Source organism: Vanacampus margaritifer, chromosome 20 (genome assembly GCF_051991255.1).
Source record: "Vanacampus margaritifer isolate UIUO_Vmar chromosome 20, RoL_Vmar_1.0, whole genome shotgun sequence".
NCBI classification, from domain to species: domain Eukaryota; kingdom Metazoa; phylum Chordata; class Actinopteri; order Syngnathiformes; family Syngnathidae; genus Vanacampus; species Vanacampus margaritifer.
The window spans coordinates 1904469-1931545 of record NC_135451.1 but is presented as its reverse complement, the minus strand read 5'-3'; the positions used below and the strand labels follow the sequence as shown (position 1 = coordinate 1931545).

Below are 27077 nucleotides of genomic sequence, written 5' to 3'. Positions count from 1 at the left end.
AAAAAAAACAAACGCAAGAACGAAAATGGAACTGACAAACGTCCTTCACATTCAACAAAAACTTCCATCGCTCAAAACGACAACAAGTCTTCAATCACATCTTCAAACAAGTCTTCAATTGCGTACATAATGACACTCTTTCTCATACTGACTGTCATGCCAATTTGCTATTTCTGGGATCCCCCGCCACAATTTTTAAACATAATCACAACACATCGTCTTCATATATGATATGCTTATTTTACTGAAAAAATCTTTTAATGAATCACATTGTTTTGACATATGACTGACCTCCTCTCCTGCTAAAAAAGAATGTTTTAATTTTCTCTTATTCTACTGTTGCACCTGCCATTGCGACGATGAAGATCCCGCTGGAATCTTTGTGTAAAAATGTTTAAATGTTTAGTTATTGGGCTATTAAGAGCCCAAAGGGGGGACTGTTAGACATTACTAACATTTTTAATTCTTTATTTCATATATTAACCATGTTGAAATGTTTTATAGATGTGAAGTAGGTAAAATAGTGTTGAACTCAGTATAATTTGACCTTAACCTAAGCTGGTACACATTGTTTGGTCTAAAAAATTCCTTCTCAGTGTTCTGTGCGAAAACACATTCTGTTCGTGAGAACATATTCTGCTTCGAAATAGCACACACACACCCACACACACACCACTGACTCTGTTTGCATCATCACTCACGGCCACTCTAGATTTAGTTTTGGGAAAAGTGCCCTGAGAGTATATTTTGTCTAGAGATCAACACAGCTGCAACTCTGTTATATAACATATTTACTTATTCATGATGGGAGGAGAAATAGGTGTTCTCCTACTGATTTGGATTCTTTAAAAGCTGGATTCCACAAAAGAGGGGGCACATGGGCACTTTTTAAATTCCACCTTTTACGTGATGTAAATTGTTGCCGTGACCGGAGAATTCTCTGTTTAATAAATCATCCTTGCAAGGTGTTTTTTCTTACAAGAAATCTGTCTTCAAGTTTTTGGAACACGCAAAAGAGGACAAATAATTAGCCTCTTTCACTATCCATCCATTTTCTTAACCGCTTGTCCTCACAAGGGTCACGGGGTGGGTGGGCGCTGGAGCCTAGTTGAAAATATGTACAGCAAAGGAACTAAAGTACAGTTTTAAAACATTTTCACTCACAAGAAATAGTTGGTGATTTATACTCCGGTGCGTCGCACAGGTACGGTGGTTACATGATATGTGACAAGGAGAAGGTACTGAGCTTGCTGTCTGAATCAACAAACAGAATGACGGCACTACATATTAGGCCACTAAATAGTGTGGGGCTATGTAGTGAATGAGGGGTTAGGGGATAAGGGTGGACGTTCAGACACAGCCATGAGTTCCCCTTTGTCCTGTGCTAGCTCACCTTGTCCTTTGTGCCAGAGTTCTAAGCCTTCAAAGCCATGTTCCAAGTAAGATCTCAGTCATTGTTTAAATTTTTTATTGCGGATGTGGGGCCTAGTTTAGTAGTAGTAAACATATTGGCAAACGATGTAATCTAAATACCAGATTTTCCAAGCAAAGGTATGTTTTGATAACCTGGCAATAACCAGATTGATATTGTGATTCTAACACCCACATTATCAATCTGGGACTGCTCTACTGTGATTTGCTTGGGAAAGGCGGGACATTCTGGACAATACTTCGAGCTGACTAGAGTCACAACAGGAGGGGGGCTGCCATTAAGTTATGACTGGAAAGTTGTCTGCTGTGTTGGCGGCGATCCACCAAAGTCGAGACTCAAGTCTCCTCATGCAAGGTAAAAAAATAAAATAAAAAAACACAACACTTGTCACAACGAGGAAGGGAGGACCCAGGCGCAGGGAGTAAGTTGGTCTCAAAGACTGCAGTTTATTTACAGACACAAAAATCTGCCTAGGGCCCCCAAGCTACCAGGGGGGCCCCAAGCTCTATGTGTAGTCTTACCTGAGGACGATACCTGAGGACGATAAAAATGTCCTGTCTTCAGCTGTCTCTAATATTTGTTTATTACATGCCTTTTATGCTTAAAAAATAAACATAGGATATAAATGAAATAAATTGTAATGATAAGCAGTGGCTGGTGTTTTTGTGTCACACAGTTAGTGACGTAGAGCCTCTACGTCACTAACTGTGTGAGAATGATTGACAGCTACCCATCTACCTTTCCCATTAGCAAGAGTACTAAACAAAACAGACACCGTAATGGCATTAAAAAGAAGTTATCTCAGCGGCACGAAAAAATGGAAGAAAAAGAAAACTGAAGAAAAAAAAGGTCAAAGGATAAAAGTTGGCACTTGTTGGTGATGGATAGATGGAGGTGAAACTCCATTTTATTTTATTTTGAGCAAGTTTAGCCAACTCGCTAGCCTCTGGCATTTATTTATAGATGTTAACCTTCCCTTGGTCAGCCCCTAGTTAAGTAGTAAAAAATTTTTGGTAAATTATTGTAGAAAATGCTTAAAAGTGAGAAATTTGTAATTGGGTACAAGCTTTAAAAAGACACTGTACATCACAATTTTTTAATATCAAAACAGATTATTTTTAATATTCTGTATTATTGCAATATTACTCTAATTGAAAAAATAGGATTATTCACTTGTGGTCTATTTGCTTGATAACCCAAGGACCTAGTTTAAGTTAGTTTGTTTTCCTTGTTTTACTTTAAAATTGAGTTTGTTTTGTTGTGTTTTATTTAAATTAAACATTTGTCTAAACACCCAAAAGCATTTTTATTTATTGATGTAAAAATGACTTTCAATTTAAGATGTTTAATTATAACTGCAACCTGTTTTGTTCATAAAGTCTAATAAAACGTGGGATCTTAGGAGACCATCTAAAGGGTTAGGAATCTCTTCATTGTAGTTTGGCAAACTAGGGCCCTCCAAACAGCATCTTGCCTAGGGCCCCCATGAAGCTAGAAACGGCCATGAGCAGTTTTAATTTCAATCAGTCATCTGAGTTTTAACGAAACTTGAGTTGACGCAGATGTGCCACGGATTATTGATCTGGGAAATAAAGTTTCCATGCAATGCAATGTGCTCGCGTACCACTGGTTGGGAAACACATTCGTGTTTAGAAATAAAGTCCACCATCGCGTGGTTCAATTTACAGCAAAAGTGGCGACATATTTTGATGATTTGATGACAGTGCATGCGTCAAAGCATCAGCGCATTTCCAGCAGCCAATTATATCGCAGCAGGGGCGAATCCTGCCTGACTTCCGCAGCACGTCTACATTTGTTGCTTCACGTAATCAGACGCCCTCGCTAAAGCATTCTTTCCGTTTTTGTGAACGGATTGCAGCCGCCACACAGGACCTCCATCACTACTTTGAAGGACTACAACACCATTCATTAAATCTCCGAGTGTGGATGAACTCGCCTCGGTACATGTTGATGCCTCTTGGCCTACTTATCTTATTTTAGCTCGCTAGCTGCTAACAAAGAGAAGCACACAACACATCGTCAAGCAAAGATTAAACGAGGATTTGTTGGGATTATCGTGTAAAAATGTATGCAAGGACAACGCCAAAGTATGAGGAGGATTGTTTTGGAGTGAAAGAAGAGAACGAGCGACATATTCAACTGCTGGACAATGTTTGCGAGCAGCCTCGAGTTGTGCTACGCACAGCAGGTTTGTACACTTCTTACAGTTACTTGCTTTTAAAGAATTACTTTATAATGTTAAAAATAAGGCTGGGCGAAATAGGATTTTGTAATATAGCGCCTTTCCACCTTACAAGGTCCTCAAAGCACTTTACATTTTGACTACTCATTCGCCCACTGATAACGCCGCATCAGGACCAACTGTTAGGGTTCAGCATTTTGCTCAACGGTACTTCGACGTGGTCACAATTAGGCATGGATACCTTTTGAACCATTTGAACTGGTTCTGTTTCAATTCTCTGCACCTGGGAATTTATACCAGTACTGAATGGTACCAATTTTCGGTACTTTTGCAGGGTTTTTCCTGGCTCAAATTGAGCCAGAGGTGGTACTATCATAATTATGATGAGCAACTACTGATACCAGGTATCGGCGTCTATTAGGGATGCACCGAAATGAACTCTTTTGGCCAAAACCGAAAATGAAAAATGCTTGGCCCCCAAAATATTATGCCAAAAATATTTATTTAGCACTGGCATTTTAACAAAGCACAATATAATTGAAATGTGCCCACACCGCAGACATGTTGGCTAATGGTACATTGAACATCAAACAAGTGTTGAGCATTTTCTGGTGGTGTGATTCCACTTTATAGTCAATGTAGTTTGCACAGGCAGGCACGTATGTGTGCGGCGGGACAAAGTGCGGCACACTTAAAATCTGCACATTCACATAGTCACCAATGTTTAAAAATAAATAAATACATTTGAAAAAGTGGAAGCGTTCGAGGGGCTCTTATTTAAAAAAAAAAAAGAAAGAAAAAAAAAGTGAAGACGCTGCAGGAGAAAGAGTGGCTCACGTGTACCTGTACACGGCATTTTGTCTTTTTTCGACACAGTTAAATGTTGTACACTAAGCAACGCCCCTCTCCTCTGGTGTGCGCAATGACCCCGGGAGCTGCTGTGACCGACCGGTGCAAACACACATGATGAAAAGCCAGTGAGAAGCGAGGCGGACACTCACCGCCGCGTTCGCTGTTTAATTCAAACAGACGCTTGCTTGCAGCGTTTTTTTGCTTGCGTCACCACAACATCCTATTTCGGCCATATTCTTTCGGCTTTAATTTTTTTTCAGTGGCCTAATATTCGGTGCATCACTAGTGTCTATCAATCTTTTTTAAGGTATTGATACCATTATCGGCCGCCCTCTTGCAGCCCTTTTTTTACGATCAGGAACTAAAAATGATAGGAATAGAAAGTTGCTATTAATTTCATGCAATTTTAAAGAAACACTTTATAAATAGGTCTTTCTTTAAAATCATCATCATTTTTGGGTGGGGAATTTTGTTTACTAGTGGTATCGGCATTTGGTATCAGTATTAGGGCTAGACCTGCCAAGATTAGTTGACTAGTAACGTTGACTTCGACGATCAAAACCGTCGACAATTTATATTAATAGTCGACAAGTTGTTTATTTTTAAATTTAAATAAAATCATACCCTGGCACCAGAGGGCCTCCATAGATTTCAGTACCTTCTAGGCCTACATAAAAAAAAAAGGCTTAGTCTCCAAGAAAAGTTCAATATGTTTATAAGTATTTATTTCTGTATTTTAAAATAGTTTCATAGTATTACTTCTACTTTGCATAGTTTTTGGTTAAAATTTTAAAATACACTAAAGATTTAAATAAAAAAAATTGTAGGGTGGGGGATTGGGTCATGGATAACCAGAGAGTCAGTGTATCAGTGAACTCCGGGTGGGATGGGTACCGAAGACGGCACCGATTCATGTTAAATCAAACGGTGCCATGTTCCGAAGCACGTCTTAAATTGTGTGTACAGGAGTAGATGTGTTGGTAATTTTCTGTGGCGCACTTGAACGCAGCAGTGTACACACAGCCAGTGTACTGACGTCACCCACTCGCGCTAGATTTCATTCAGGCTACGCTAAAATGCATTTCCGGATTTGGATTAATAAGCAAGCGAGATTTGACCGCCGGCAAGCCAAACGAAAGTGAAGCTTCGCGGTTCTTAGCATGCTTTTCTTGAGGGTGGTGCCCCACACCTGCGTAGACTTCTTGGTGCTGAGGCCGAGCGGTGGCTGGGAAGTCCCCGGCTCGCCATATGCGGGTAGCACTGCCGCGACGCCTGCCTCTCCTCTGTGCGGACCACACGTGGACATAGCAGATGTCCGTCTTCACCCACCGATTTGAATCATGTTATAAGGTGTGTGGCTTTACCATCGTTACAGTATATTACTTATACTATATTTATAATTTCATGGGTAACGATAAAACTGCAAAATCTTGTAGCACTAGCAAACATAACGTACTCCGTTGGATACAGTCTACATTGAGTTTGCTCCCAATTCCCAATTATTCTATTCATTGTCGTTCTTGTCCTCTTCCAACTTTCTTTTTTTGCGAGATTTCCCTCCCAAGTTGAGATCGAATTCATCACGCTACATGCGCATGCACGTTTTTCAGAAACAACTGCAGAAGGAACCAAAGTAACACTAATCAATTATTTATCATCTGTTCTTGTATTGCTGCTTAATTTTGTTCTTTATGTTGTTCATTGTAAAGAACTTGGCTTCTCACTTTGTTATTTGTAATATTATTTTATGGTATTATTTATACTTTATTAATGTAAATCACGATTATTTTTTTTATTTTAATTTTTTACTCCATCCTCTCTGGCACATGTTTTAAATTCATTGTTTCATTATTCGTCAGAAAATCTGACATATAGTAAAACATCATGAATCTGATTTAGATTTTTATTTAATAAAAAATGACTGTTAAAGTGAATGTTATTTTTTAAAATTATTATTTTATTGTTAAATAAATTAACATTTATTACCACAAACAACAGAAGTACTGGAAATTGGTATTGTTCAGTACCGGTATCGATACCCCAGCACCGACAATTGGAACCAAACCGGTTCAAATGCGAAAGGTACCCATCCCTACTTGAATGCAGCACATGCTGTTTTTTCAACATCCATCCACGATCCGATAAATGTAGCAAAAAACGTTCGCATTTTCGCAAACAGTTTTTCTTGACGCCATAAAATCTTGAACATTAAACCTCGGCATCCCTCGCTGTGTTGGCCGCACAATAATTAGCTGTAGGCTCCGAATTTTAAACGCAGGAAAAACCCTGGAAAAAAAGTATTTATATTTATAAAAACAGAGATTGACATTTATTCACAAACTATAGACCAATTTCACTTTTGGCACAGTTTTTTTTTTAAATAATTAAGAGAAACTTTTTTCACATAGACTGGACACTTTCATCAATAAACACAACCTCTTAAGGTTAAGCTTAATTGTGTTTATTGATAGTTTATTGATATTAATATTTAGTTTATTGATATTAATATTTTATTTTGAAATGGCTTGGTCAGAACCAACAAAAAGCCCAAAAATTATCACAATAACGCGTTAAGTGAAAATCAATATGGATTTAGAGAAAAAGCCGATCAACCTTGATGGCAGTCATGGAACTTGTAGAACCTATAGCTACAAGCATAGATAAAGAATTTACTATTGGGATTTTTATAGATTAAAAAAAAAACATTTCATACTATAGATCATAGTATACTATTGAATAAATTAGAGAGATATGACATAAGAGGCTTAACATATAAATTGATTAAAAGTTACCTAGATAATAGATCAGTATTTGCAGTTCAAACAACATACAATTAAAAAAACTGATGATCTCTCACAGCGTTCCCCAACGGTCAGTGCTTGGCGCCAAGTTATTTATATTATATATAAACGATATATGCTGTGTCTCAAAAATACTTAAAAGTGTTTTGTTTGCTGATGACACAACTCTATTGCTCTGGAGAACATCTGATACAACTTCTGATTACGGTGGAAAATGAATTAAAAGTATTGAAAACATTTGTTTTACACCAACAAATTATCTTTAAAATTGAAACAAGACAAAGTTTATAGTTTTTGGCACAGTTAGAGTAGATTCTAATGAAATAGAAAGAGTGTATGAAAATAAATTTCTTGGTGTAGTTATCAGTGAAAGATTAAGATGGAAGTCCCACATAGACAATGTTTAAAGGAAAGTGTCCCAAATTATAGGGATTAGTGATGCACCGAATATTCAGCCACCGAAAATTTTCTGCCGGAATAAAATTAAAGCCGAAAGAATATGGCCGAAGAGGATGTTGTGGTGACACAAGCAAAAAAAAAAAACGCTGCAAGGAAGCGTCTGTTTTAATTAAACACCAAACGTGGGGGTGAGTGTCTACCTCGCTGCTTGCTGGTGTTTGTGAGTACCAGCAGCTTCATTGTGCACACCGGAGAAAGAGAGGGGTGTCGCTTGGTAGACTATGTCGAAAAAGAGAGCGCTGCCGAGTACTGCACTACAGGTGAGCCACTGCAGCGCCTTCCTTTTTGTCTTTGATGAGAGCCCCTCGAGCACTTCCACTTTTTCACTTGCATTCTAGTGACTGTGCTAAATACTTTAGCTAATGTTAGCACTATTGCTATCAACAGTTTTAAACAAGTAAACACCATTATCTTCGGGTGACTACAGACCTATACCAGGACACCGTGTGTGACTTTGCAGTCTGTTCCCAAAGCCGATTGCGAAGAAATGTATTTATTTATTTTTTAAACGTTGGTGAGTATGTGAATGTGCCGATTTTAAATGCGCCGCACGATCTCCCGCTCCAAATAGCCTACAAATGCGCCATCCGCACCGCACGCATCCGTGCCCGCCCGTGCGAACTACTCTACATGATTCAATTGCTCACCCCGTGTTTGGTGTTTAATGTACCATTCGCCAACATGTCTGTGGTGTGGACGCATTTCAATTTATATTGTGCTTTGTTAAAATGCCAGTGCTAAATAGGCCTAAATATTTTATTATAATATTATACTTTTAATTAATTATAATAAATGCAATAACAAAAATTGGCAATTTTTTTCTCGCTGTTTTGGTTTTCGGCTAAGCATTTCTCATTTTAGGTTTTTGGTTTCGGCCCCAAAAATTTATTTCGGTGCATCCCTATTAGGGATCCTTTACAAAACAAAGGATGTTTTGAGTAAGAAGTCATAATATACATTATTTTGCTCATTATTATTACTATATCTAACCTATTGTGTGGAAATATGGGAAAATGCTTACAAAACAAATACCCTCTTTTCAAATGACAAAAAAGAGCAATAAGAATTATTAACCGATCAAAATATACAGAACCAACAAATTCACTATTTATCAAATTAAACACAATGAAATTTTATGATTTAGTTGAGTTTAAAATTGCTCAAATGTACAAGGTATACAACAACCTACTTTGCCACAATATTCAGAAGCTGTTTGAAATCAGAGACAGCGACTATGATTTGAAGAGTATAAGTGTCTATAAAAAAATTCAAAACAAGAACAAATATTAAGCAAAGGTGTGTTAGAATTATAGGTGTAAATTTGTGGAATAATTTTGGAATTAACCTGAAAAGGTGTGAATTGCTGGTTGTGTTTAAAAGGATGTATAAAAACAAAGTACAACAATATTTAAATCAGGTATAAGTCAGTACAAATGTAGAAAATAGAGTGCAATTAAAAATGTATGTGAAAGCCGTTGTGCTGATTTATATAACTGTAAAAATGTTTGCTTATCAACTAAATGTACAATACTCTTGGCATATCACGTGTAAGTGCAGCTGTTTGCGTGTAAGTTTGTTTTCTTCTTTTGTAAGGGGGTAGGACTCAATAAGTTTTTTTTACTTCTTCCTACTCCCTTCTAAACATGTAAGCTTTGCTTAATGATGATTATGTATGTAAAAAACAACAACTTTTCTTTTAAATCTTTGTATTTTAATTGCAGTATTTCTGTTGCTGGTTTATATGTTCAATAAACAAACAAACACACAAAAAGCATACATAGTCAGTTCAAGTCAGTTGGGGCTGATTCATGACATAAAAAGTGCTGTTTAATCTTTAACCGATTCCTGCAAACATTTGCTCATTTTATTTTTGGTACTATCCAATCATATCCTCTATTTTGATATATAGCTGGTTGGAACATAACCTACATCAGGTTATTTTACAGACAGGAGTGATACTGGTTTGTCTGATGTTGTTTGCCGGGGTCCAAGAAATGATCAGGGAGTTTGTGTGAATGCTCAAAAACTTGAAAAATCGCCATGTCACCACTTGAGACTTGACCAAACCAAATGTGTTTGTCTTCTTGTGTCCTGCAGACGTTAGTGATAAATATCTCCGTCTCGAGCAACAGGAGCCAGAGTTCCCTCACGTTAAAGAGGAGGAGGAGGAAGAACACCCTTTCATTAAAGAGGATGATGATGATATCAGCAAGTCACCATTGACCTTTGTCCATGTAAAAAGTAAAGATGAAGACAAGGGTAAGAGTGAAGCTTTGTTTTTGCTTAACGTGTCCGCAAGGTCCACAAGGCTTTGTGCGGCGAAATTACATAATTTCAGCAACCATGACCCTCCGCGCAACGTACGTCCGCATAGGCCAGATTTTTCGCACCTGCTGAAATTTCTAAACCACACGGACATTCGTGCATGGAAAAACATGGTGAATGACCAAAGAGCTACTACTTGCCGAGGTTCGTAGGTACATACATTTGCATGATTCGACTCATAAAGGGGACAACTGATGTAAAGTAGCCTATGGCTATTAGAGATAGACCAATATGGTTATTTTCAGGGCCGATACCACTGCCAATTATTATTAGTCAAGGAGGCCAATAACCGATATTAGAAGCCGATGTTCATTTTCAGTAAAAAAAGCGGATGAAAATATTCCCGTCAACGCAGCTGTGGCTACTGTAAAATTACATGTATTTATGTAATCTTTTGCGTGTTCAAATAAATCAGAATTGAGATCGATGAATACGTTTCCTTGCTAGGTTTTTATTTTAGGAGCTCCTAAAAGACACAAAATCAAGCTCACTCAAAAATTGGTGCAAAGCTTCAAGTGTGTGTTGAATAGTATCTTCAGCATTATTTACAAAAAAGTGTTACATGAGACCTCTCCCCGCCCTTCCCTTAGTCGTGGGAAAGAGTTGCGATAAAAAGCAGGTACAAAGTTTCTGACAGCCCATATCTTAGTTACTTCCAGACTTTGGAGAATTGATGTGGACAGGCTTTGCCCTTAGACCTTATGACCTGATGACCGATGACCAGAAACTCTGACAGTATTTTTAAACATACCCTTCAGATAAATCAACAGAAACCTTTTAACACATTCCTTTCTCACGGAAAGAGAGAGGACAAAGTTCAAAGAAATCATTATCACATCCTTATTCATCAAGCTAAACATGGTTATATTTTACATCTACACATCTATAACTAAATTCAAAACAGTTAAAATATAAATTGAAACAGTTAAATGATGTATCCATTGTGAAGCGTCTTTGAGTGTACAAAAAAGCGCTACAGTCACGGACAAAATTATTGGCACCCCTGGAATTTTTCCAAAACTTGCACCATTTCTCCCAGAAATGGCTGCAATTATAAATGTTTTTGGTATCAATGTGTTTGTCTTTGATGTGTATTGGAAAAAACACACAAAAAAAGCTGAAGAAAAAAGTCTAAATTAACACAAAATTTTACAGAGAATGCAAAAAATGGGCTGGACGAAATTGTTGGCCCCCTCAACTTTATTTGGTTGCACACCCTTTTGGAAGAAATAACTGATAGCAATCACTTCCACTTCGCAAACAGTTTTTCTTGACGCCATACAAGTTTGATCATTTAAATTCGCCATCCTTTCGTCCACTGCATCCCCATCTACCTGTTTGACAAGTGCACAACGAATATTAATGGGGAAAATTTTGGTCAAAGTGCTTCTCACCTTTTTCACCCCTGACCCATAGTTGTCAAACTGCGGTCCTCGAGGGCCGCAGTCCTGCAGGTTTCCCTCTTTCAACACAAGCTGATTCTAATCAGTAGCATCGTTATCAGGCTTATGCAGAGCTTGCTGATGAGCTGATCATATATCAGCTGTTGGAGAACATCCAAAACCTGCAGGACTGCGGCCCTCCAGGACTGGAGTTTGACACCTATGGTGTAGACCAGAGGTGGGCATCGAGGGCCGGAGACCTGCAGGTTTTGCATGTTGCCCCTCTCCAACACAGCTGATATATAATCAGCTCATCAGCAAGCTCTGCATAAGCCTGATAACGATCCTGTTGATTGGAATCAGCTTGTGTTGGAAGTGAGAAACCTCCAAAACCTGCAGGACTCCGGCCCTCGAGGACCGAGATTGCCCACCTCTGGTGTAGACAGTCGTTCAGTAACCAGAAGGTCGGATGTTTGATCCCCGCTTTTGTCTTTTTGTCTTGACTTTGTTATAATGTTTTAAAGCATTAATGCGTATTGAACCATATTTCAGACTTTTCAAAATATAGTTTATTTTTTATCTTAGACAATTGACTTACTATGTCGAGTGGTGATCCAGGAGGAATGACGATTGTGAAAGCGATGGGCTGGTTATCACGATTCATAAAACACAGAGAAACACACACAAATGTGACTTGATAAGTTCATTTGTTTGTTGCTGATCTAGAAAAACAAACTGCTTCTGTAAAATAAGTGTCTTTTTTGCTCCATCCAAATAGAATAAGTCAGCCCCAAGTGTAAATGCTTTTAAATCCAGGTTAAAAAGTCCCCCCCCCCCCCATTTTTACAACAATTTTAAATCAGATTCACTGTACAGTCTTTTAAGTAATTTTAGAAAGCTGCGTTTATCTCTTTACTTTTAAATGTGAAGCACATATAGTTGCTTTGTGTATGAAATGTGTTATATTATAAATAAAGTGGCCTTGCCTTATTTGAAAGCTTGCTGTGGAGCAACCCGGCTCACCCTCCCCAATGATTGTACGACATTTCAGATCAAATGAGTTCAAATTCAAAAACATTGCAGTGCTGTATTTATTTTAGCTTTTCATTTAAAATGCCTCATCTAAAGCACACACGCCTTCCAAGGGACAAATCGTGGTGACATAAAGAATGATAAAGTCCTGTCTGACTGGGGTGTCATTCAACAGCTTCAAGCAAGCTCAGGAACGGCAGAATTACATAACGTCACACGCTTGCTGCACAAGCAACATGGCAAATTTCAAGGTCAGGAAACCCACTGCGCCATTTGCCACATTATTAATTTTTCTTTGATTACTATGTTTTTAAGATCGTGATAAGCCAAAACCAAAATCATGATTACATTTTGATTAATTGATCAGCCCTACCTTGCGTCTTCCTTGATTGGCATTTTATCTTTTTATGATTTCCATAAAAGTGATACAGTACAACATCATGTATGCGAAGACTCAAAAGCCGATACAGGCTCGCGCAGTTCACGTCGTAGTGCATCCATAGATCAAATAGCTACATGCAAGAGATTGAGTCGCCATTCTTTTCTTTTTTTTTTGGTTCGGGCTGAGTCAGGTTCAGATGATATGGCACCATGTGCGGGCGGGCCCATATCAAGATACTTCTGTAGAAACAAACAATTATGCACAACTTCAAGTCATTGCTTGAGATCTGACTTGACCAAACTAAATGTGTCTTCGCCTTCTTGTGTCCTGCAGATGTCAGTGAAAAATATCTTCATCCTGAGCAACAAGAGCCAGAGTTACCAAACATTTATGAGGAGGAGGAGGAGAAAGAGCATCCTTACATTGAGGAGGATGATGATGATATCACCAAGTCACCGCTGATCAGCGTCCTTTTAAAGAGTGAAGATGAAGACAAGGTTGAGAGTGAGGATGAAAGAGGGGCGGAGCCTCCACGAAGCAGCTCAAGTCAACACATGACAGACCACCGGGGAGCATCACAAGCACATTACGATGGCACGTCACACTCCCCTGGCACAGATGATAATGATGGTGATAGTGAACACGCTAAAGGTGATAGGGCATGTCACACTGACAGTAACCGTTGGGAATGTCCTCAATGTCAGAAAACATTTAGTGCAAAACGGAGTTTGAAAGTGCACACAAGAACACACACCGGGGAGAAACCTTTTATGTGCTCAGTTTGTGGTGTAAGCTTCTCTTTAAAGTTAAATTTAACAAGACATACATTAACACACACTGGGGACAAACCTTTTGTGTGCTCAGTTTGTGGTGTATGCTTCTCTGATAAGAATAATTTAACAAGACATACATTAACACACACTGGAGAGAAACCCTTTTCCTGCTCAGATTGCGGTAAACGCTTCTCTCAAAAATCACATTTAACAAGCCACACAAGAACACACACTGGAGAGAAACCATTTTCCTGCTCAGATTGTGGTAAAAGCTTCTCTCAAAAATCGAATTTATTAAGCCACACAAGAACACACAGTGGAAGGAAGCCTTTTTTCTGCTCACTTTGTGGTAAACACTTCTCTAAAAAGTCACATTTAACAAGCCACACAAGAACACACACAGGAGAGAAACCTTTTGCCTGCTCAGACTGTGGCAAAAGCTTCTCTCAAAAGTCAGATTTAACAACACACGCAAGAACACATGCTGGAGAAAAGCCTTTTGCCTGTTTAGTTTGTGATAAAAGATTCTCTCACAAGTCTGATTTAATTAAACATACAAGAACACACACTGGAGAGAAACCTTTTACTTGCTCAGATTGTGGCGAAAGCTTCTCTCGCAAGTCAGGTTTAACAAACCACACAAGAATCCACACTGGAGAAAAACCTTTTGCCTGCTCTGATTGTGGCCGAAGCTTCTCTCGAAAATCTCATTTAATAAATCACACAAGAACACACGCTGGGAAGAAACCATTCACTTGCAGTGTGTGCTCTAAAAGGTTCTCTCGCAAAGAGAATGTTGAGAGACACGATTGTGCTGGCGAGAATAGCAGCGATCTTTGAAGCTTAAAAAAATGAAGGGCCTGAGTTGGGTGGTAATCTGTAAAATTGTAAATGATTTTGGATAAAATATATATTGAATGTTGAATTTTGTGATGATAATTTAAAGACACTAGAGTGACATAGGACTGTGTCCTACTGGTGGTGAGTTTTTTAAGAGTTTATTTCAAACATGTAAATTAAGTAAGATGTAAATTCGCTTTGTCTGTAACAGTGGCAGTGTAGAGTAACTTGCACTTGTGACATGATTGGACAAACTAAAAGGAGCAACAACTTGACCTCTCTCTCATTCCCCCGCTTCTTTTTTTTATTTACTGTGCTCTGGAGTTTTTGTCATTTAGATTTTTACAAAGTTCTCTGGGGTCACAAAAAAATTGGCCCCTCCCCCACACAGAACGAGCACTATGCCAATCACCCTGAGGTGCGAGTATGTGCTATTGTAGCAACATTAATTGAGCATAGCTTCAAATTTAAATCAATGTTAGCTGTTCCATGTTCTGGGTTTGTTGTTGAGTTATTGTAAATATGCGCAGATTCCTCACTTGATTCATTCATCCACAGAAGGTTATTTTACCCAAAGATCAAGCAACATTTTTTTTGTCTCTTTTTATTTTAACATTTAGTAATTTTAGTTGATCAAAAAGTTTTGTTCTTCAAATTAGTCACTGGTAATGAGGTGCATGAAATGCATTGCCATTTGAATTAGATGTTGCATTTCCAGAAAAATATGTTCTTATAAATAAATAGGTGTAAGTAATAAAAGAAACATAATACACATTTTTGATTTCACTTACAGCCTAAGATTTATTCATGTTTTACTCTTCTCCACCACAAATGAGGCGGAACACTCTTGTTTTAACTTTAAATAATGTATGTATTTATATGCTAGATGTAGATTGTCCATTTTAATTTATCTTTCTAAACATGTTCAAACAACCTGCAGCAGTGTCACATCTCATCATCTTTGTGATCTCCTTGCAAAACGGTGGAAGGATGTGGCAACATTTATCTGTCATCAACTATACAATTTTTGCACAGTTTTATGTGCATGATGTTTTAACAGATGACAATAAAAAGCCCATGTTATAAATATTCAAATATTTTTGTGACGTTTTATGTGAATAAATGTAAATTTTCTTTCAAATGAGAAAGTTGTAACCAATCAGTGAGTTGTGCATACTGTATATGAAATGTAATTGCTTTTCTATTTCATTTTCTTCCCCTCTTTTTGGTCTTATGCCATGATGTCCCTTTGGCAATTTCTTATTTTGCCCTAGTGCAATTAATGTGAATCAAATTTGTGCAGCACAAAGCCTTTACAGTACGATGAATAAAGTAAAAACAAAAAAGAAAGAAAAAGCTGTGAATCAAAGTAATACAATGTAAGTCCCAACTTGATTTATGGCTCCAGTGGGACGTATTGATAATTGGCCCAATTATGAACATCCATCCAGATGCGTTTACTCTCCAATCCAAGCAACTCCAAATAAATTGATCAAGGCTATCAACCAAATTCATTTCAACTTTATTTGGAGGAATAAAGTGCATTACATGGAGAGAGAAAAAAGGTCACATGGTGAAATAAGTGAAGGTGGTCTGAAGGTAATAGATTTTGAATGCCTCAATGATACTTTGAAGGAAATCCGATTCATTCTGGGCTTGAGTTATGTTTATTGTTTAAATGTATTGTTATTTCTTTTTTCAATATTCTCAACACTTGTATACCGAAAAACTAGGACTACTAACTAGGGATGGAGAAACTAAGGCTTTCCAAAACAATGAGCCACTTTCAAGACAAAAGATGCACTGCTTCAAGGCATTTGACACAGCAATCATACTCAGCCATCAATGCGTCTCAAGATGTCTTTCATTTTGGTACATCAATACTTCTTAAGACAAACATTTGAAAACATCACTCCTTCACAGAACTGCACATGGGATGCCCCCAAACAGATGTTTGTACCTTGAAGACATTGAATGTCTTTTTCTTCAACTGGAGTATTATGATGATATATGATGTTTGATCTATTGATATTTTGTGGTAAAATCTTGTTATTAGAGTGTTAATCACAATCAATTTTAAATATACAATAACAATACATTTATGATTATGTCACGTATGACAATATGTCATAATGTATTAATATGTTATCAATTTAAAAAATACACATTTGATTGACGCCTCAAGGCAGCGTTTTTTCCTTTCGTTCTTTATGCTGCTCGACAGACTGCAACTATAAGTTGATTTTTCACGTTACTGTCCCAGGGTTTTTCCTGACTCAAAATTAGGGTTAGGGTTAGTGGAGGTGGTATCATCCTGACTATAATGGATGACAACCGATACCAGGTCTTATTTTAAGGTATCAGTACTTGCGGCAGTGACCTATACCATTATCAGCCGCCCTCCTGCAGCCATTTTACGACGGCAACTGTAAGATGATTTTTCGCGTTACTGTCCCAGGATTTTTCCTGACTCAAAATTAGGGTTAGGGTTAGTGGAGGTGGTATCATCCTGACCATAATGGATGACTTCCGATACCATTATCAGCCGCCCTCCTGCGGCCATTTTATTATCAGGGACTAGAAATGAGAAATAACATGAATACAAAGTTGCCATTTTTTAAATTACAATCATTAAAAATTCATCCACTAGTACATATTAAATCGTAAATATAGTTCAGTGTTGTTGTAAACACGATTATTACACAGTTGACAAATATTAACGACATCCCCTGATCGAACCACAAGATGGCAAGGGGGGAAAAAAAACATTAGGGGGAAAAATAAGAAACCTTGAGAAGGGACTGCATATGTGGTAATCCCCCTTCCAGGATGACCAGGCTGCAATCAATGCCGAATGGGCAACAATTTACACAGTTTGTGATACTAAACAATATTAACTAGACTAGAGCAAAAGATCATTTAAGAAGTTGAAGCACTGCAAGAAGTGAAAAAGAAGTACACATCTATCAAAAACACACAATCTTTAAGAGCAGTATCTGAAGATATGTAAGAAAATATTGGTTGTATATATTAAAAAACAAAACTTAAGGAAAGACTAAGTGCACTTTTCTGCAGCTGGGAGGGAACTTTCGTCCCGCTGTTTGGCCTGCCACAGGTCCATGGGTTTACCCTCGTACAGGGTGCAAAATTGCACCAAATGCCTCTTTGGCAGTCTTCTCATGAAGGATGTGTGACCGTAAATTGCCCTTTGTGGGAAGCCACACTTTTGACATAGACTTTTTTTCCCCACCTGTTGGGGGGTTTGGCTCTTCCACTTCCGGCTCCTGTTGGGGGGGGGGGGCTTTCTTTAGGCTACTTCTTGTCTTTGGACTTATGACCGGGTTTTCGGAGGGCTATCAGTTCCAAGTCTGAGGCTCTCGGCCCGGAGTCCGATGACTCCTCGGCTACAGGCCCATTTGGCTGTGACCAGTCCTAGCCCAGAAAGTCCTCAGCTTCGGATGTCTCATCAGATTCTGATAACCACACCCATCTTTCCTCCTCCTTGACTGTGGACTTCTTTTGGAGGCGGCAGGACTTTTGGGGGGCCATTGACTCCTTGGAGTCTGATCGCTCATCAATGTGCGATCATTATATAAAGTTCTGGTAGGAACTTTCACTGGTCCTTTAATCTTAAAGTAGCACTAAGGAACTCTTCAACCTTAATAAAATATTTTCATAACTCTTCTGATGAACATCAACTTAAAGGGTAACTCAACAGTAAGTTAGACTCTTGCTCCACCCCTCGCTAAGATCTGAAATCGGGGCTCAAAAGGGGTGTTGCCTGGAGGACCGTTGGGTTGCGAACGGGGAGAGGGCTGGGCGTGGTCTGATTGTGATTGACAGCAGCAACTCGCTAAGAAGGCGTTTAAGGAGGAGTGTACGAGAATGAGCTGGTGGGTGGCGGGGGCGACTACATCACAATCCCAGACAGACCTCCAACACAATACGACCACATAGGTTAGAGTCCCTCAATGGGCAGCGCAACATCTTGGGCAACTGTGGTTTCATGAATGAGCTGAAAAAATAAACACCCACTATGGCCAGCATTGTATCTCTTTTCAAGGGTATATCGTGGCTCAAATGACATGACATGGCGGATCTTAGGAAATACAACATTTTCAAAGATGTCGTTAATGATCAAAGTGTCACATTTAACCAATGAATTGAGCGTCACTAAACAAAAAATATTAGTGTCAAAGTCACTGTTGTGCAGAAAATGTATCTTTTCAGCTTGTTTTCTCATTTTTTCCTATGAGTCTATAGCTTGGTGTTATTTAAATTAGCAGCTCAATGACCTAGCGGTAGAGTGTCTGCCCTGAGACTGGGAGGTTGTGGGTTCAATCCCTGGCCGGGTCGTTCCAAAGACCATAAAAATGGGACCCATTGCTGCCCTGCTTGATATTCAGCGATAGCACACAATATTCTGTTTGCTTTGAAAGGTGAGTGAAAATGCTCGACATTAGTTAGCACTCTAGGGGTTGTTTTTTGGATAATGTTTGGCAGTAAAAGAGTTAAGATGGCACCAAACACACGTTTTTTGCCCCAAATTCAAGCTTTCAACAAGCATGCACTAAAATGTCAAAATAATGTCAAGGACATGTAGACAGCAGTTGTAGACACCAGTTTATACAGTTTATCAGCAAAAAAAGAAAGAAGTGTATTTAGTGTGGAGTTACCCTTCAAAACTAGTTGAATGGTACCTTCACCATGGCCTGAGGGGGTCTGTCTGTATATTTTTTACTGGCACTAGGCAACTTTGAGGAGGATGGTGGGAACACTGCCACACAAAAAAACGCAAACGTGCTGTCTGCTTTATGGCATACGTCACTTCCCCCTTTCCCCATTCCTTACAAAGACGGAAGTCAACTTGAATGTTGACACACGATTACTACTTTCCTGGCAGAAACTGCAAAACAACTAAAAAGTTTTACCTGAGGAGACAAAGAAGAAAAAGGGAAACTACCCGGATAAAAGGACAGTTAAGGATCAATATTGGCCCGGATTTCACTTGCTGGCATGAGCTCAAAAACGACGCAATGCGCTTGTCCTCACGGGAAATGAGATTTTCCTTCAGGCATAACAATATCTCTTCTGTCCATATGGCGCTGCCATAATCAATGTAAAATGAAAGTTCCTTAGTGTTGTGGTATTATACTAACAGTAATGACCAGAAGACTGCATGTTCTCAGTTGGACTATTTACTGAATGCCAGAAAGATTGAGTACACTGCTGCGGAGCCCTCTTTTCTTAGTATGCGGAATAAGGTCTAATCTATTCAAAATAGTCTCAACTCTTATAGGAGGATCCTTTGTTGACATTTTTTTAGCGCATGCGCGGTGGTTGAGTAGCAGAAAACATGGCTGGCTGTGTAGACACAGCGTTTTCGAAGAAAGTTAGCGGGCAAATTATTTGTAAAGCACAGGATAAACAATAGATCAAGGGTTCCCAGACTCTACGAAGGCCCTCTGCTGAATCGTTGAGGTGAACGGAACGTATGCGTTTGGCTGATTTGGAAGACTCCTCACCAAGCCACCGGGTGAGTAGGTCTAATTCTTCACTTGGTTTGAGGCTTAACCCTTCTATGGTATTGTTAAAGGACACGCTCCAAGCCCAGGAGTCCTCAGCTCTGTTCATAAACATTGAGTTTGGAGTGTCTGTCATCTGATAGGTCGTCACAATGCTGGTCTGGTAAGCTTGTAGCCCATAGCTGACTGGATGAGTGGATGAAGGGAGTTGCTCAACCTCTCTTTCCTCTTTAAATGCATCCAGTGTGGCACTGAGTGCCACTTGTTTAATCTTTATTTCAATTTCTTTACTTTAACTCTGCTCTGGTGCGTGCAGCTTCAGCCTTTGCACGAGCTTCAACTGCTGCCTTGACGAGTAAGCTGCTGGATCTGGTCGATGAGTTGGAGCAGACAGAGCGGAACTCCAGCTTGTCCTCCTCTGCAGACTGCATTGCTGTACTTGACACCGAAGTCTGGGAAACTGCACACTTGTCCTCGCGGAGTAGCCGTTTAGCTAGCCTTTTTACTATTCTGCTCTTGCTACGTCCCCACTGTAGCGAGACAACTCCCCAATGAAACACCAGCCGATGAATCCTGCAACTTTCTTCACCTTGGAGATGATTCAAGAGGGTGTAAAACTGAAACAACAAACACAAAAACACGTACATTCTGTTGTGAAATAATAATAATAATACAATAAAATCTTGTGCCCCACAACACACAGAGTTAGCATGCTAACGTTTGCTAGCCAACGCGCTAACCGTTAGCTCAATGCTAATAGTAAATAAAAGTTTCTAGCATCTCTTTAATGCAAACGATTAACCCCTCTAATGTATAATGCTCAACATTTCACACAAATTCAACGTGACAGCATTTCCGTAAATAGTGCTACGTCACCACATATGTGTATACTTCAAATACCGTAGGAAAATCCAAAATCATGGACTTCGTCCAACCAAACAACTTAAAATTCTATCTCTGTTCACACAAGTCCCACCTTCGATTCAGTTATTTTACAAAACGTATGCCAGCCGGAGCGCTCTCAAACAGAAAGAATTCCTTAAACGTGGATAAATGTCCACTTACCTTAATTAATTTGGCGCCAGGAATTCTAACCGTCCGCGAACGCCACAACCGCAAAACGTCTTGGTCGTCAGGGCATCACCATCTGAAGGAGTATACTTAAAAATCCATACTTTTGCGTGTCCAATAAATCAAATCATGAGATAAGACATGAACAGAGTCCCTGCGCAAGGATGATTTATTTCAGAGAATTCTCCGGTCACAGCAATACTCAACAACACGTAAAAGGTGGAATTAAAGAGTGCCCATGTGCCCCCTCCCTTGGGAGAGAGGGCTTTTTATAGTATCGAGTTTTGGAAGTAAAACGCCCCTTCTCCTCCTACTAAGAATGAGTAGAACAGATTGGTTCTCACTCAATATGTTACATAATATTATTTTCGTACACAGACTGCAGCTGTATTCATCTCTAGACAAAATATACTTTCAGGGCACCTCTCGTACTTCTTCCCATAACAAAATCTCACCAACAAGTTGAACTCGACAGCTCCTAATGTAGTATAGTTGTAGGAGTGCGCGCTCTCTCTCTCGAACAGAATGTGTTTTCGCACAGAACACTGAGAAGGAACTTCTAGACCAAACAATGTGTACCAGCTTAGGTTAAGGTCAAATTATACTGAGTTCAACACTATTTTACCTACTTCACATCTATAAAACATTTCAACATGGTTAATATATGAAATAAAGAATTAAAAATGTTAATAATGTATAACAATACTCATAGATAAGAATTTATTCTTTACTTTAAATAATACAATAACAGACCCAGAGGGCCGAACATTATTATTTAGGTGACTATATTTAATAAAATATATACACTTGCTAATTTATATGCCCCTAATAATGATGATCCGGCCTTTTTCCATGAATTTTTCTCTCAGCTGTTTGATTTAGCAGTGAACTCTACTATTATTATTGGAGGAGACTTTAACACAGTCTTAAATCCATTAATAGATTGTTCTAATAATACAACATGTACAAGGCAATTACAATCTACTAAAGGGGAATATATGGATGATTTTGGCCTTGTCGACAGCTGGAGACTTAAAAACCCGACTAAGAAGGAATTTACCTTATTTTCCGCGGTGCATCGGTCTTTTTCAAGAATTTATTTTTTTCTTACAAATAATTCTATTGCTGATAGAATTGGTACAAAAATAGATCCTATTATTATTAGTGACCATGCACCAGTCTCCCTTACCCTACAAGTTGATTATACCTTCAAACCACCCCCGACATGGCATTTTAACATCTCACTGCTAAACGATGCAGAGTTTGACAAAATTATAAGAAGAGAGTGGGCAGACTTTCTGGAAATAAATGACTCTTCAGACTTATCTGAATCTCTTCTCTGGGAAGCTGGGAAAGTGGTAATTAGAGGTAAAATGATTTCATATTAATCTTATAAAAAGAAACAGGTTAAAAAATTTGAAAAAGAGTTGGAAGATAAAATTAAACAACTGACGGATGAATACGCAATAAACCCAAATAACCAAATATGGACTGACTTACAAAGTATAAAAATACAGTTAGACGATATGCTATCTAAAAAGACAGAGTTTATAATACAACAATTGAGATACAACAACTTTGAATATAATAACAAATCAGGTAAACCTTGCAAACCAACTTCAACGCAATCGGGAAAAATCTCTTATAACGGCTATTAAAGGGACAACTGGTAAACGTACACAATCACCAGAAGAAATTAATCACATTTTTTATAACTATTATCGCAACCTATATTTAGAAACTAACAAGCCTAACCCTGAGCATATTGAGGCATTCCTCAGTAGTTTAAATATACCTTAGTTATCTGTTGAATCTAAAGACATGTTAGATGCGCCACTTACTATAAACGAGCTGTACAGTGCTCTAGATAGTATGCCTAATGGCAGAGCACCTGGCCCGGAGGGTTATCTGGCTATATTTTTGAAGAACTTTTGGTTAATGCTTGCTCCATTATTCTTAAGAGTAGTAACAGAAATTAAAACTAATGGTTACATACATGAATACGGCAGCAATTAAGCTTTTATTAAAGCCAGAAAAAAAAACACCCCTCCATCAAGTTACCGTCCGATTTCACTAATTAACACTGATATTAAATTTATCGCTAAGGACTTCGCATCAAGAATAGAAACAGTAATCTCGTCACTCTACTAATAATATTAGGAGGTTCTTTAACCTTATTAGCATGTCACTGCCACACCCACATTACTCTTTTCCTATAGGTAATTTAAAATACTTAGGCATAAAAATCTCACCTAAATTAACTGATTTAATTCATGTAAACTTTACTCCACTTCTGGATAGCATTTACAGTGACAAATCTTCCCATTTCTCTAATAGGACGAATAGCCACCATTAAAATGAAAGTTTTACCCAAAATAAATTATTTTTTTCACTGATTCCATTGGTTCCAGTCATTGGACTCGGCCGTTACAAAGTTCTACTGGAATAAAAAAGAAAAAGAAGCAAAGATTAGTCTATCTACTCTTCAGAAAAGTTGTTAATAGACACATAGGGCACATAACACACACTTTGGTGGCGTGGGGTAGGGTGGAGACACCGTCTTCGCCCTACAACTCCCCTCCAATTTTAATGCACCCCACAACTGGGGTGATGGGGGGAGGAGAAGACAAGTCTGGAGAGTCATTTATTTCCAAAAAGTCTGCCCACTCTCTTCTTATAATTTTGTCAAACTCTGCGTCATTTAGTAGTGAGATGTTAAAACGCCATGTCGAGGGTGGTTTAAAGGTATAATCAACTTGTAGGGTAAGGGAGACTGGTGCATGGCCGCTAATAATAATAGGGTGTATTTTTGTACCAATTTTATCGGCAATAGAATTATTTGTAAGAAAAAAAATTTTGGATGAAAAAGACCGGTGCACCGCGGAAAAGAAGGTAAATTCCTTCTTAGTTGGGTTTTTAAGTCTCCAGCTGTCAACGAGGCCAAAATCATCCATTTATTCCCCTATTACTTTAGTAGATTGTAATCGCCTTATACATGTTGTATTATTAGAATGATCTATTAATGGATTTAAAACTGTGTTAAAGTCTCCTCCAATAATAATAGTAGAGTTCACTGCTAAATCAAACAGCTGAGAGAAAAATTCATGGAAAAAGGCCGGATCATCATTATTAGGGGCATATAAATTACCAAATGTATATACTTTATTAAATATAGTCACCTGAATAATAATGTTCGGCCCTCTGGGTCTGTTACTGTATTATTTAGAGTAAAGAATAAATTCTTATGTATGAGTATACAGACTCCTCTTTGTCTACTGTTATAAGGGGCAGAGTACACTTGACTAAAATTCTTGTCAATAAGTAATTTTTCTTCAGATTTTTGTAGGTGAGTTTCTTGCAGGAGGCAAATATCTGCTTTTAATTTTAAGAGATTGTCTAAAATGTTTATTATTTTTGCCTGTGAGCGAGTGCCACACACATTCCAGGAGACCAGAACTAATTTATGCATACAAACAACATTACCTCAGTCCTGTGTATATATCTGTATAGGCTACTTGGTAATATTTGCATGTTATAGGATGGAATCAAAGTGATTAGGTGGTTTATGTGATTTGTGTGAAATGAGAGGTAACATGTAAGTGAATATAACAGTGAAAAAATGGGAGGGAGGTGGATGTGAAGGAAATTGGCGGGGGATTAAACATGTAACAATACACCAGTAAATGGTAACCCAAGCGAGATTTTTTGTTTAAATATATTTCAGATATAGTTATGTATTAATATTATATTTGTAATATAGGCTATACATAATAAGTATTCATATTTTAGGTTTTATAACCACATATATATATGTATACATCTAATAATCAAACAAAGTTCAGTTCCACCAATGCCAAATAGAACAGCCAGGGAGTGGAGTTGGGGTTCCGGAATACTTGGTCATCAATGTGTAGCTTATCAACTATTATCGTAGTCCGTTTACCCTCCTGCCTATTCTATCTCAATATGGGAAACAGTACCATTCGCTGCACATTAATCTCTCTCGGGAAATAGTCATTCATCCCGAAAGAGGTCCCTTTAAGATATCGTCCTTTACTTTTAACAAATTCTTTTAATTCTTTAAAATGCTCAAACTTAGCGATAATAAGACGGGGTTTGTTGCCCATGTACACGGTGAAAAGAGATATTATTTACCATCTCCTGAGGAATTTTTAATGATGTCGTTATATATATTTTTTTATCTCGGCCTCTGGATTGTCAGAGATGTTCTCGAATATGCCTGAAAATATTAAATTCTCCCGCATGCTACGGGATTGGACATCCATAACCGTTTCTTTTAGTGTTTTATTCTCCTTTTTAATCGTCTCCAACTCTGCTGAAACAGCCGCGAGTGAAGAGCGTAACTCGGCATTATCTCGTTGGATGTCACTTACCTGTTGGCCGACGAATTCCAAACTCACCTTTAATTCCTTGATGAGGCAGAGGATATCTAGTTTTCTGTTTATGGAGTCCCGCATACTGAGCAAAACGTCCGTAGTAGCTAGATTATCCATGTCCTTCGATGAGTAATTTTTTCTCTTTTTGTTAGGTTTCTTGTAGGAAGGATCCTCCATCGCGCAGCTGTAAGAGTATCCGTCGGTGAAACGTTCGAGATCCATCACGCTGGGTGGTATTCCAAATTTGCCATATGAAAGAGAGAAGAGAAAAGCCAAGTTATATGGTGGTTAAATTCGAATTTGGTTTAGCAAAATAGAGCTAGTTCTATTTTAGCAGCAGGGCGCCGCCAGGTTGGGTATTCCCGGTCTCGCTGCAGGTCTCGCGATAGTCACAGCATCTCGCCCTCTAATTCTATACACTCCATTTCAGAAGTTGGCGCTAATGCACCAAAAGTTGTTTGCCAACCGTCAAACGAAAGTCAAAGAAGAAGTAGCCCCTTTAGAGAGGGGGGAGGTGAAAATTGCACAGACCCCGGTTGGGTTGCCTTGTTGAGAGCAATTAGTTATTGTAAATGTGTCCTGGAGGCATGCAGGAAGAGAACTATTATGCATGTTTAGGTGTGTTTGAAAAGAGAGAGAATAGTTAAATAAAAAGGAAGTAAGGGTATAAATAAGTTAATAATTAGTAATTAACAAAGGGCCATAGATGAAAGAGGAGATTTTGATGAAGAAATATTCAAAATTGCTGTGTGCTTTTGTTCCTTAAATTGACATTTTTCTTTTTAAGTTAATATGACAAGAGTACAGATAGTAGGGAAATGATTGGTGACCGATGTAAATTATTTATTACACAATCACACAATTTCTATTCTACTATTCTTGATTGGCAATAAAAAATGTGATTAAGTGGCAGGCAAATATGTGTGAGTTCTGCTGATTGTTTAGGTGAGTTAATTTTATTCAATAAGGAGGTAGTAAAGTTAAACAACTTAAAGTTATGAAAATGTACTTCTAACTTTTGATATATTGATGACATTAAATGTAAGACTGAGAAATATCATTTGAGAAGAATATTTTTTATGGTTACTTTTGTATTAATAACTCCAAGTGGTATGGAAAATGTACTGCTGGGTCTGAGTGGTAATCATTGATGAGTGATATTTGAAACAAAGTAGAGTGATTTAGCGTGAAGCAGTAAGGACATTTTCATGCGTAATGTTATGCTACTTCACTACATTAGGTAGATGCGGGAGCTCCAGTAATTGGTTGCATGTTTGAATGTGAATCAGTCATTAATGAGATAAGTTGAAGAAGAAGGAGAAGAAAGTTCAGCAGAAGGTGTGTGTGCGTGTGCAAGGTGTCCTAAATACTTAAGTTAATAGTCCCTTTCCCAGTACGAGGTGAAATTAGACTGATAAAATAAATGAATAACAAGAAAAAGTATGCTGAAATGTGAATGATATTAGAGTTAAGTAAAAGAAAAGTGCAAAATTTGTGGATGAATTCGGAGTGTGATTCGATAAAGTGTTTAGAACACTGGTGTTGTTGTTGATGATAAACAGATATGTGTGTTATATGAGAGGCCTCTGTTTCTCCCTTATCA

At 38.2% G+C, this 27077-nt stretch overlaps 2 protein-coding genes across 3 annotated transcripts in view; one reads left to right on the top strand and one right to left on the bottom strand.

Annotated features, from left to right (window-relative positions):
* Positions 1-3225: 3225 nt before the first annotated feature.
* LOC144040576 (uncharacterized) lies at positions 3226-14501 on the top strand. Its single transcript, XM_077554876.1, has 3 exons — positions 3226-3641; positions 9845-10006; positions 13202-14501. Exons 1-3 carry the CDS (start codon positions 3518-3520, stop codon positions 14479-14481), a joined length of 1566 nt encoding a protein of 521 aa, XP_077411002.1. The 5' UTR covers positions 3226-3517; the 3' UTR covers positions 14482-14501.
* LOC144040574 (uncharacterized) overlaps positions 12861-27077 on the bottom strand; it is a 60458-nt gene continuing 46241 nt past the window's right edge. Inside the window, exons 3-5 of one of the 2 annotated variants that reach the window (XM_077554873.1) lie at positions 25499-25700; positions 21072-21153; positions 12861-20623 (exon numbers count right to left, since the gene is read on the bottom strand). The gene's annotated coding sequence lies outside the window, so the exon portion shown is untranslated. The remainder of the gene's footprint in view (positions 20624-21071; positions 21154-25498; positions 25701-27077) is intronic. The other variant, XM_077554874.1, reaches the window with a different exon arrangement.